A 14,168-nucleotide genomic window follows, 5' to 3' on the forward strand; every position below is an offset into this window, starting at 1 on the left:
ATATATATGATATATTATCATGTATGAAATATACAATATATGTAACATACATCCTCACATATTCATTCTCTAAAAGCAAATATTGCTACATTTACATTATAGTTTGTGTGCATGTTTTATCATCATATTTGTTAACTTTGCAATTTTTGAGGATGTTTTCAAATTAGACTTTATTCTATTATTCATTGTTTAAGAATATATAGCATATAAATTTTGCCCTAAAACCCTATATGTTATAGCATATATATATAAAGTCATATAGGTAATCTTTGACATAATATAGCATTTGTATGATGTAACATAACATACATATGATGTAATATGTATAATGTAAATTGTAAAAATATCAATGTAACCTGCCATGAAATGCTGCAAATCAGATGTTTTATAAAGAAATTCCTTTACAAGTTGCGATGTCTGCAGAGAAGCTGAATGATAAACTAGTCTTTGACGAATAAGAGTACTTCTGTTGGTGAGGCTTCCATGAAATCTATCCGACAATTCAGCATAAAAAACATTTGTATAAATTTTAGGTGCAACCCAAATGATTAAGAGTTGTCCATCCTTGTTGACCCCGCATAAGAAGATAGGTAAGGTGCTTGAGAATGACTAAAAGTCAACAAATCTTTTGTGTTGCAACTATCCTGGTTTATTTCACAGAAAGAGACTGTACCACATGTCCTAGATGGAACCCTTATATACATAGCATAACTAAAAAGCTTATATCAAGTATAGAATATATGAATAATAACAAGATAGCACACTAGTCCTTCAGTTGTAAGCTGTGCTAAAAAGCTATATCTTACTTTTTCATATTAGCTATAAACCTTGTCACATAACACAAATTTACAAAAACGCATTTAGTTGTGTCATACACCTTTTATACTTTCATAGTAAGTTGGATAGCCAAACATTGTATATGCATACTGCTGCCTTCTGGTTTTAAGGTTGATGCTATCGACGAACTGCTGACTTTGGCTGAGCAAATGTCATCGGTAATGTCATTCGTATAATAATACAGTTATATTCATTGATTTTATGTCAATACTGGACAGGTTATAAAATGCCTTTATTTAGCCTTAGTTTTATGTCCTAAGTAGTCTCATAATCGAGCATCAGCAGGGTTGTTAGGGGCAGTGGCACAAACATTTTGTAACAAAGTCTCATGCGTGCAAAGCATTATTAGTCATTAAATTTTTGACTGTTTTTTAAACATAAAAATATATAATAAAGATTAACCTTCATGCACTCTGCTCTGAAACACTTGATAACAATATGGTGAGAAAGTTGCAGTTCTTCACGATGTTCAACTATTTTTTCAATATGTCTTTGTTCTCGCTCATAACAATATTTTCTGCTTTCTCATTCTGCCAGAATATAGGAGCTCTTATTCCTTAGAAAAAAAATCAGGAAAAATTTACTCACCGATATGAAAGTTCTCATGTAAATTATTTTTGTAACTGCTGTACTATAAACACTAGACTAAGTAGGTAACTACCGGATATCTTCGATCCTTTTCCATTTACCTGCTGTCCGCTAGCTATTCATCGCAAATGAGTATTGTAGAAAGACTGTTTTGTTGACATTATTATAGTTGTCCTTGTTGTTTATGAGCAGTTTGGTTTTCACTTTTAAATTAATACTGTAATAAATTTTATTTTATTAAACTGATACTACCACCAAAGGTAGCGAATAAAAATTGGATATCATCGACAGCATAAGTAAACATGGAGATGTGAAACGATGACATCGAATCAAGCACTCACGTTATGCCAACACTGTAATGGCTGATTTAATAAAAGTTACCATCAGAAGAAGGTTTTCAAGTCACCTGCACACACTTACGCTCACCTGCACACACCCGCTTTGTAGCTGAAACACATATGTCAAGTTCTAACTCACATAACAGGAATAAAATTAAATTTCCTGAGAGAGTTTTAAAATCGAACATATTTACCTTGTGAGAATAAGCTCTTATTCTACTGCTATTATACGCTCTCCTCAAATCATGTATATTCAAAGGGCCATGCAGCTCGCAAATATGGTCCTTGCGAAGGGAGTGTTTTATGATCGAGTCAATGCTTTCACTGGCGATTACCGACGACTCCATGCTACTTGTAGCTGCGTCACGCAGGAAACCGTCAACAGTTAGTTGAAGCACTCAAGTCCGGATGCCTCGTGTTGTCACCTCGTTATACCGTAACACATGTACTCGAGCAGTGACAAGAAAGGATCAAATGAAAGGCCTGACAGTTCCCGATAATTCATGACTCCTTAAACATATTCACTCGACGTTAATGCGAGCAAATAATAATTATCGGATTTTTAGATCGAGCGATATCATTTTGCAGTTAGTTTGATGCTATGTTTAAACCAGATAATAAATGGCTGATGGCATGAAAGAGACGACCTTTTTGTGTTTGTTCGCTGACCACGGCACTCAATAAAGACATTCTTAGCCACGGCAGTAGTAAGAAATGTTTTGTACTCAGTGGCCTCTTATTAACGTCTATGGCTAGACTAGCATTGTTAATTTGATACCTTGTAACACCTTTAATCAGTGTAAACATAATTGTTTGTCCATAACTACGTATACTGACAATTTTTGAACATCAAAGTATTTACAAACAAACGACACCACAAATAATGAAGCTTTACAACCGTTTGCAAAACTACCTCGAGGCTTTACGCATGAAACTGCTCTCAGATAAATGTAGATGACAGCAGTGTGTATGTAATAGCCTTGTATTACTAGATTGTCAAAAGTTTAACAAAAGAAGTTAACAAACTTTGTCAAATTCCATCCCTTTTATCCTAACAAGCTATATAGTATAGAAAACTGTTTACCGTTTTGTCAGGACAGCGACAGACACAATCTTATTAACTATATGCCTGTGTTGACGCAAATACTATTAAGAGATTTTACCTTGTTATTAAGGCATGCGGCAATTTGCGCCATTATATTAGGCCATATAAATTCCATGTGAAAAGCGAACAGCTTGTATGATGACCTGTTGGTCATAACCAGTTCAATCAATAGAGATAACCAACCTATAATGCAGATAATTTGAGTGGCGACGTTCCCAAGCATTCAGAATACATTAAATGTCTTACGAAGGTGTCAATGGTTGACACAGTGCTTGATTAAGGACCTATATTGGCTTGAGAAGATAAGCAATTTTTATTTTAACAGTCTGAATTTTTCATTTTTTTGTTATGGCTCATATAAGCATCATATAAATGGCTTTAACAGAGCAATATCCTATCACACTGCCAAATGGCATGATAAAATACTTCAATATACCATACCAAAAACCATGCTATAACATAGTAAACTACTATTATATATTGAGATGGAGCGGTTTGAAAACATTTTGATCTATTTCAATGCAATATATTGCAAAATACTGTGTCATTTCATCATGTATCGAGATACAATACTAGAATGCTAAAATAGATTAACAAATAGGCCTACTTTTCTAGCGCTGTTGTTTTTATTTTTGTCCAAGGCACTAGTTTTATGCTGCCACAACTCTTCAAGCGATTCACAGTAAATTCTTTTGCGTGAAGATCACGACAGCATGAAACCTGCCTCTAGCATTTCCATAAAGAAAATAAGAATTTGCCTAAACCCAATTAGCCTAGTTAAACACTATTATAGTTATATAACCATTCTGTATAAATATATATAACCAATATATAACAATTCTGTATTATTTAATAATAAGTGTACTGTTTACAGTCTGTCTGACTATATAACCCTTTGAGATACAGTGAGATATTATATTACCTACTTTTGTGAAAAGTTCATTAAATAAAATAAACAGTGTTGCCATAGCAACAGTATAATATGTATTTACTCGACATAGTATATAGTGAAATGCAAAATACACTAGAAACACAACAGCAACACCATAAAAATACACTAAAATTGCAATTTAATACATAAATATACAATATAAATACAATAAAAATAATGTTAAAATACAATAAAAAATACTCTAGATATACAATAGAAACAATAAAAATACACTAAAATTGTGATACAAATTCAATGGAAGTGCATTAAACATGTAGAAAAAATACAATAGAAGTATATATACTAATAAACACTAAAAATGTTATAGAACACCGAAATATGAGTACACTAGAAATACACTAAATATACAATAGACCACTACAACAAAATACACCACATAGAGTAAAGCAATAAAACAAACTAAATCAGACACTTAATCTTTCTTTTAGAAATTGTGTAACATAACGTCTTTATTCAGTCAATTTATATATTTGACTAAAAACCAATTTTCAACCAGTTGTAAGCAGACACCGTGTTTGTATTGCAATGGTAAGTCTAGCCTTCTGAATGGAAGCGTGAAAAGACTGGCCTATTTTCAAATGAAGCTTAAAAAATCCAACTAATTTTCCTTTTCTTTTCTTATAAATAATCCACTCAGCTCATTTACATTTTACTAGATTGAGTTTTTAAATTAATATAACTTAAGTTAAAATAATCAAATACTTTATGAGTAAAACAGGAGAAAAACAATTTTTATTGTTTGGTTTAGTTCAGTTCTTGATACAAAGTAGCAGAGTAAGAGAGTACTCAGCCATACTATTCTGTAGTCTCCTTGTTTATAGGTAAGAAATGTATGAATCGGCTTCTAAGACAATCTAGAAATTGCTCTGACATCAGTTTTATTACACAGCACACGATATTTGTATCTTTGATAATTTGTTGATTATTTATAACTACAAATGCTGACTTAATTATATCTTAATCAGGTTGTCATCCTGGTATACATACTAGTTATGAATATTTAAAAAATGAAATCAAAAAACAAAAACTAAAATAAACAGAGCTTGATAATCTATCAACATCATCTAGTACTTTCTCCTATGGTGTCATCACATCATGAGATTATTAATAAAAACACTAAGTTATCACGATAATAAAAAAATGAAATAGTTTTAATAACGACCTACAAAAGTGTAAAACAAACAAAAATAAACGTTTTACTTGAAAAGATACAGAGTAACAACAAACAAAGGAATCACCAAATCATATGCAAGTAGATTTTGTCTGAGCAGTATTGTATTCGACAGAAAACAAAATAGTTGTATGTATGAAAGGGATGAATTTATGCCATTGCTTACTGAATGCAGACATCTACATGACATGGTATAATCAATGTTTTATACAGACATGTTGCACAACTATTGAAAAGAAAGATGTGCGTAATTTACTGCTCTTTCGCCATATTAACCCTGTTTGTAGATTTCTTTACCCACTATGATCTTAAAGTGTCTAGCATTGCAATGAATGACAACAAGTCAGATGAGTAAATCAATATGCAGCTGAAAATATTCGTAGCTACACATCTTGCACCTCACAGGCTAAGAACGTCGGTAAAGAATTCAAACACGTAAGAAGTTGTTCACCGCTGTAAGCAAGGGAAGACAATTAGTTTACCTATGAATTCGCCTTTATGGAGCTTGCGTTTCAAACTCTTGAGACGCGCTATGCGTGTCTCAAGAGTACCATAACAATAAAAGCATCTTTTTTTATTAATGATTATGTAAATATTTATTATGAATTGTTTTATTATTTATTGTTTTACAAATTTTCATGCACTGTGTTTTAATGCTACATGAAGTAGGCTGCAAAAATTATCAATGATTTATCATATGCTTTTAGACCGTGGAACCAATGATATACAGCCCAAATTGGGGCTGTATATCATTGGTGGAACCAATCAAAACAAATTCTTATGGAGACGTGTGGCCATACGTATTGTACAGATGTTTTAGCGTACAAAGTAGCTTGCTGTGTACAGATTTGAATGTATAATGCAATAATCAGTAATCATAATCTGTAATAATCAGCCATGGTGATTGCTGTTTGAAATGTGGTCTGTTTAAATGATATCATTTTTAACATTCCAAAACCAAATCTTTTTGAAAAGATTTTGATAAAAATTTGTTAATGTAGTTTCATAACTTTTCAACTGTATCAGTTGGAATGCTCTTGTTTAAAAAAGAAATAAATGGATGTGGTTAAACAAACAGGATGCTAACACTTATATGCTTGAACATAAGTAAACCACCAGGCTAAAAATCAATATTATATTTTTCCTTTTGTTTAATCTTATACTGTTATGCAGAAGGATGGGTGAAACAAGAGTGCTCATATTTGCAGCCAACTCCTCGTGTCCCAACACACTTCGTCCATTCAAGTAGCTAATCAATAGCATTCAATGCTACTGACTGGCTGATCCGGATGCATTTATTTACAAACAAATAAAATATTATTGATCATAAACCTTGCAGTTTTTATTCAGCCAAAACTCAAACACAGTATATAAACATCAACATAACTAGAAAATAAAATTGCACATATATTTAGCTTATTACATACACGCAGCCAGAATTTGAAAGAGTGAGCCTTGACTTTTAAAAATCTTTAAAAAAGAGCTATTCAGAAAAAACTGCTTTTTTCATGCTCTCAAACCTGGTGTTGGAGCTTCATGATTTCCACAAATCTTGAGATAATTTGATATTGCAAATAAATGATTCGCGAAGCGTTGTGATATTATTATGTAAAAAACTTGCAAATTTTTGTTACTATTTTTTGAATATTTTTTATTAAAAAGAAACTGTTTTATACTCGGAATAATTAGAAACATTTATTTCATGAATAAATGCTTGTGAAAGGTCATAAATTGAGCTTATTATAAAACAAGAAGGCTGGGGGGTTCCATTTCCTGTATCACTAATTCTGAAAATAATCAGGTGTGAGATAATTCAATCACAGTAGAAGTTGTCCACCACTGTGAAAAAGGGAAGACAACTAATTATTTTACTCATGGATTTGCATATTACATGATTATAGGACTATATCGTTAATATGATTGGCGATATTCATAGATATAGTAAATCCTAGATATGCGAATAATCAAAATAAGTGAGGCCTGTAAATAGCATGATGCAACGCCATGGTGATGTGTAGAGTGAATCAGCTAATCTATGAATTCCTATTGACTTAACACTAAAACCTGCACAATTATTCCATAGTTTGGCATCTGAGACTGCATATACTATTGAAAATACAGTCAAACATGGATAACTCGAACTTCACGGGACCGAGCAAAAGTGTTCGAATTATCAGAGCATTCAAGTTATCAGAGCACTGTCACAAGTCCATGTATTTACTTATTTATTAGTAGATACATGTACATATGCAAACTATAATATAAATCAAAAGCACAAATGGCTTGTTTCAAATTAAATGCTTCTAATGTAAAGTTTAAAACGTTTTTATCAAAAAGTATAGAGATTTTTCTATCACTTGAGATTGGTTTGTTGTTTGAGGTGATGTTATTGCCAGGACGTTTTTTTTAGATTGACATTGGCAAAACTTGATCGTTGTTGAAATGCTCAAAAGAAAAGACATCTTTTTCTTTTGAGCGTTTTACCCACGATCAATTTTGCCGATTTTTCTTGAAGTTTATGCAACTTCAAGAAAAAGTTACCAAAGAAAAATCCCTTACTTTACCTGGGATTCGTTAAGAGCAACACTCCGAGGCAGTTCAATTAAAAGTTTTACGAGGTTTAACGGTACATTGTATATCACTCACGCTTTTTGAATGGATACTTATTGAATGTACACACGTATTCTGTGTTTAGGTCAAACGATGAATAGTTTTTTTAGCTAAGACAACGTATACGTTTAATAAAAACAATTTTAAGACGTTTTAAACATTCAACATTCCGACGTTGATTCAACACGGAATCAACGTCGGAAAACTATTCGTCACGGGCTAGCCGGGTCACGCACTCAAGGATTTTCGCCACGCACATACAAAACAACATGCTGTTTTTGTTTTGTATGTGCGTGGCGAAAATCCTTGCGCCCGTGACCCGGCAAGCCCGTGCTATTAATCGTATAGCAGTATAAATCAAATTGGACCAAACCTTTAGAAAAGTCGTTGACAAAATTATTTTGCCGATGGTGGTAATAACAACGCTTATGAATTACGAAAAGATGAGGTTTACCTCTATGGCTTTGAATAAAGTGATTTTCTAAAGCGATAACAACCGTTTCGGTAGCCGTTGGGCAAAAAAACAGTTCGAATTAACAGTGTTGAATTCGAGTTATCTATAGCAATTTATCATTACCTGGGAACGGACCAAAGAAACCGTTCGAATTAACCATGTTTTCGAGCTATCCGTGGCCGAGTTATCCATGTTTGACTGTATATAAAACTTTTATAATGACTTTGGATGAGAAAGGCAAGAATCTTGCACACATGGTAAATGAGAGAAAGAGAGAGAGAGAAAGAGAGAGAGAAAAAAAGAAAGAAAAGAAGAGAAAGAAAGAAAAAGAGAGAGAGAGGGAAAGAGAGAAAAAAAAAATAGACCAAAAATGTCAATCAATAACACACTATTTTTTATATGGCATGTAAACAACCACCTTGTCTGTTTTCGTAGAATCATTAAACAGCCAACAGATATCTTGACCAGATTTGTAAATCGACACCATCTTGAAACGTTCATCAAATTTAATAAGGTAATAAAATCTCCCTCCTCCCTTTCATAAAGCCAAGTACGTTAGATTTTACAAGTTTTGACCAAATTTTGTGTATTTGATTAAAACCGTAACTTTTTGTTGTGTAAAACTTTTTGAACATTGTAAGACAGCAAATAAAATTTAATTAGAAGTTTTTCTATGAGTATCAAGTTTTAGTGACGCACAACTCTCTTACATTCACACAATAGCTTTACAAACCAATAAAGAGCCATCTGACAATGCTTAGTACAAAAATCTCAGAGTTATCTTTCCAAAAATATAAGCAGCAAGAGTAAACAATTTCTACAACACATAGCTGCTTTCCCATAATAATTCATGGAGTAGTATGTTACTTGGATTTTTAGGTTACCAGATGCATCACTCTATGAATTTGAGTTATTAGGAGATACATCTATGAGCTACCAACAATCTTTTCTTACCTCTGAAAGAGAATTATTGTCTGCATTTGACTCATCTAGCTGCTTTTTCACCAGAGCTTTCTGCTCCGACAAATCCTTTTTGATATCTCTAAGTGCTTTAAGCATGGTGAGACAGTTCCATTTCTACAATATAAATACAGACTACTAGCAATGTCCACCTGTCATTATATTATCAAGATTTGATAAATTCAAAAACTTCCAGGATGGAGGTCTGATAAAAGGGCTCCTAATGATACTTATCAGCTGACAGAGATGTTTTTCAGGACAGTCAAACTGTCTATATATGATCAACTGAATAGAATAATTTTCCAACATGTGCCATAAAACTCCGGGAAATTTTTTGAATATATACACAAAGTATAAGGTCAGTATTTTTACAGCATAAAATCTTTGAAGTTTTTTGACGTATTGCAGAGAAGACGCTAAATACAAAAAGAAATGCAAAATAAATTGAAATAATAGTATGCATTTTATACACTAAAGTGAGTTTTACTGAAGTTACTTCAATCCTGATAGACGATAGAGTTTATGTTTCTGGATTGCTTTATAAATACATATGAGATGTTGTATCTGTATCATAAATACATATGAGATGTTGTATCTGTATCATAAATACATATGAGATGTTGTTTCTGTATCATAAATACATATGAGATGTTGTATCTGTATCATAAATACATATGAGATGTTGTATCTGTATCATAAATACATATGAGATGTTGTATCTGTATCATAAATACATATGAGATGTTGTATCTGTATCATAAATACATATGAAATGTTGTATCTGTATCTACATGTAGTTAACTTTTGGTAGGAATCAGTAAATTGAATCCGTGGCTCGATCAACTCTTGTATTTTGGCTCCGAGACAAACCCATACTTCAAACTTTATCTATTTTAGTTCTGCTAATAAAAACGAATACAATGCTAACAAATAATAAAGAATCAGAGAAAAAAGATATAAACAATTCAAGGTGAGTCGGCTTGAAGTTTACCAAGTCTAAACTATTGATAGTTAGATTACGTATTTCTAGTAGCAATTCAACCTCAGTACCTACACATTGTCAAGACTACATTGCGCTATGCGTGTCTCAAGAGTACCATAACAATAAAAGCATCTTTTTTATTAATGATTACGTCAATATTTATTATGAATTGTTTTATTATTTATTGTTTTACAAATTTTCATGCCCTGTGATTTAATGCTACATGAAGTAGCCTGCAACATTTATTAATGATTCATTATATGCTTTTAGACCGTGGAACCAATCAAAGCGAATTCTTATGGAAATGTGTGGCCATACATATTGTACAGATGTTTTAGCGTACGAATTAGCTTTCTGTGTACAGATTTGAATGTGTGTGATTTGTGTTGTAATAATTCAAACAGTATGCATGATATTTACCCTCTAACCGATATAGAGACTAATCTATCTGCAACGGGAGTAAAAGTATCTAGAGACAAAATAAACATATACAGTTGCTAAATTAATCACTCTTTCAAACACTCACAAGCATGCGTTTCACACGAATAACTTGGCCGATTGATTTTTCAATCGGTTTGATAATGAAAATTAATAAATGACGTGATAGCTCTGCATAGGTCTTTCGACGCATAAGGCTTCCCGTTTGACTAAACCGGTAAAGTGATATTTTCGCAAACTGTATTTAGCGAACAGCATGAGTGAACAAATAATACTACATTGACAACAGACAAATATAACTGGGCTAGCATGCCATTCTCGGGTCAGTCAAGTTGCTCCTTATAAGTCTGACAAATGAACAGCTACAGAAGGTCATGGCTGTGTTCAGCCTTTCTTATGCAGGCCTTGAGACAGGCTACTAGAGCGGGCGTAACTCTGTTAGGAATGAAAAGCAGCCAAGTTGTTTGCGGGAAGAAAAAATACTTGAGATGGTAGATTTCAAGTTTATGTCTGATGTATCATCACATCTACATAGGAGTAAGAGCATCAGTGAGCCAAAGTTGTATTATTTAGATAACTAGTTGCCATGACTACAATGCATACATGACTTCAGTCAAAACGGCTGACATCTGGTATCTGCAATGGGATACACAAATCTAACTAATACCTCTACAATTCCAAAATACATACAAACACATAGTACATACACAATTACACACACTTACATATGCATATGCATACATATATACGCATACATCTACCAGTATATATACACATGCATACACACATACATATACATGCACACATATGTATAGAGTGATATATAGATGTGCGTGTGTGCACATATGCACATGTATATGCGCACACATACATATATCCATACATGTATTTATATACATAATAGTATATATATACATATATATACTATTATGTATATATATATACATAGTAGTATATATATACATATATATATACTACTATGTAGTATATATATACATAGTAGTACATATATATACATTATGTATATATATATACCTGCTATATGTATCGACTATATACAATAGGTACAGTATTTACAGTATTTATATATATATACACACACATATATGTATACACATATATATACACACACATATATACATCTACACTTACAAGTATAGTACACACATATACCCAAAAATATACATTTACATATAAATATATACATACACAAACTTGCATGCACGCATGCACATGTATACATATACACATAAAAATATACATGTGCATATAAGTTCATGCATACATGTGCATGCATAAATGTATATATGTGTACATATGTATATATATATATGTGTACATGTATTTACGTGTACATGTTTATATGTGTATATATGTGTGTACATATATGTGTATGTGTATATTTATGTGTATATATATGTATACATACTATATATATATATACACATAATGCATACAGACAACATACTTGTATGTGTGTACATGTATGTGAAGTAGTAGTGGTTACACTGTCAGAAGGGAGATTGTCTATGATTTTAATGTTCCAGCAAAGCATGACGCAAACTAGGTCGTTCAATGTTGCTCTAATATTCGAGTAAGGATATCTTCTAATGAACTATAAACATAAAGTTGTATGGGCATGCATTTACTATTTGTAACATATTATGTTACACTCTGCAAACTAGAGGCAATTAAATACGCATTACTTTGATATTAAGATGAATGAGTACATGCAGACACAGACCGCTATAAATCTAGCAATGGTCTATCTTATCATTGCTGTTGGCTACATTCTGTATTGGTTTGCGTTCATATCTTTCATTGCATATCAGTTCATGTTTTAGGCTATCACTAGCTGAATGCTCGAGGTTTCACGGGTAATAAAACAATTACCCAATGAATTTGAGTAACTTAAGCTAGTAACTTAAGCTAGTAACTTAAGCTAGTAAGGCTAGTAACTTGCTATAATAAAAGTTGTGTCTTATATCTGAAGCCAGCTTGTGATGTTACATTACGCATAATGATCTACCACGCAAACGTGATTCTCAAGCGTGCTATTAACCAATAGTATTTTCGCAAGCGCTCTATATGTATGTGCACAATTATTAGACAGTAGTATAGCAAAGACTACGTCGTGTAATGGGTTAGCTTACCTATCTGCAAATACAGGCGTTTTGAGTTCAAATCCAGTGTTAAGTGAATTTTTTGTTCCTAAAACTTTCTCTCTAGAACTGGAAACACGAATGACGGACCAACAAACGACAAACACTGCGATTTATGTATATAGATCTTCATTAAATTGTACCATTTTTAAGAAAGGACAGCATCAATGCTGGTACAAATTATTGAAAACAACTTGAGTCTGGTTTACTCTCTTGTAATCATTGCTTAGCCAGACGATATCGCTGACTTAGATGAAGTTTCCCAGGTTGATAAACAGAAAAAGCAATGAGAAGTACTTCAAGCAGCAGCCAATAAAATACAGGAGCATAGCTGGCAGTAGCCTTGTTCAAACGCAACCAAGACAAACCGGAACGAATCAAAGATGCATCTTCTCCAGGGAATAGAAACAATTACACGACTTATTCAAACAACCGAACGCTTATTTCTCAGAGCTGTCAAGAAGAGTGAAAAAGCTAACAGTGTTATAATATTTGATTGTTTGAAGGAAGATTAGAGACCATTGATTCTAGTGTATACAATACAGATGATAGTGAAGAATCGATGGCTGTGCTTGATGAGTAGTTGTTCAGAACTCAGATGAGAATTTACAATGTTGGTGCTCAACGCTGTTGAAGGGTAAATAGGTAGCAGACAGCTGCTAATCTGTTAATATAGTCCATAGACAACTACAAAAGTTGATTTATGTGTTTGCATCCAAGGGTTTGGTGCCTAAGGGCTATTGCACTGATTTTATAGTGTTCATGCCGATGAAATGACCAAACCTATGTTTTTTTGATGATTTATATAACTTTTTGTGTTGTTTTGTTTTGGCTATACAGTCAACCCTCTATAAATAAATTTACCTTATCTTAAACCATGCGTCGTTGTAATAAGTATTACAGGCAAAACACACTGTGGACTGTTTACTTTGTTCTACAACCCAAAGATCTATAATAACTCCATAATAATTACACGAGCAAACTATATGTAGCTTCAAAATAAATGTGTTATTTAAAATTATGCACAATACTAAAATAATAAGATTTTAGTTTGGAAAGAGGTTTTCATTGCAAATCTACCTTAGAAACCCATGAACGGAGTGTAGCGTGTGAGTTTGGTAAAAGCACACAGTTTTGAGGGGGAGGAGAAAGACTCAATATTACATACTTAATTTTAGACTAGTTGAAGTTTAGATTACTTAGTTTATACATTTTAAACAATTTTTAAACTCGTTACGTTTTATTATCAGTTTGTACCAGACTCTTTGCATTAATTTAAGAAATGAAATATTTTAAAAACTGTGGCTGTCATATGTTAAAAATCATTTGGGTACAACTGCATAAGAAGGATCTATCCTTTAGTTATGATGTAATATATTTGATATACGTTTGTGTTATATTTATTAGATATAAAAACGTATGCAATTGCAATATTCTTTTTTCTAACAATAGTATGTATACCCAAAAAGGTATACTTCACATCTTGGATAAAGTTATATGACTCGTGTCTGAAACAAAGCATTTTGATATAATAATACTTGATTAGAAGCATTATTATGACCATAGATAAC

General features: G+C 32.4%; 1 protein-coding gene across 1 annotated transcript in view; it reads right to left on the minus strand.

Annotated features, from left to right (window-relative positions):
- The window catches only part of LOC137406780 (potassium voltage-gated channel unc-103-like), a 147,569-nt gene that overhangs the window by 103,996 nt on the left and 29,405 nt on the right, over window positions 1-14,168 (minus strand). Inside the window, exon 4 of the mRNA XM_068093393.1 lies at window positions 9,010-9,132. Within this exon, the coding sequence (XP_067949494.1) occupies window positions 9,010-9,132 (123 nt within the window). The remainder of the gene's footprint in view (window positions 1-9,009; window positions 9,133-14,168) is intronic.

Source organism: Watersipora subatra, chromosome 10, assembly GCF_963576615.1.
Source record: "Watersipora subatra chromosome 10, tzWatSuba1.1, whole genome shotgun sequence".
Classification (NCBI taxonomy): domain Eukaryota; kingdom Metazoa; phylum Bryozoa; class Gymnolaemata; order Cheilostomatida; family Watersiporidae; genus Watersipora; species Watersipora subatra.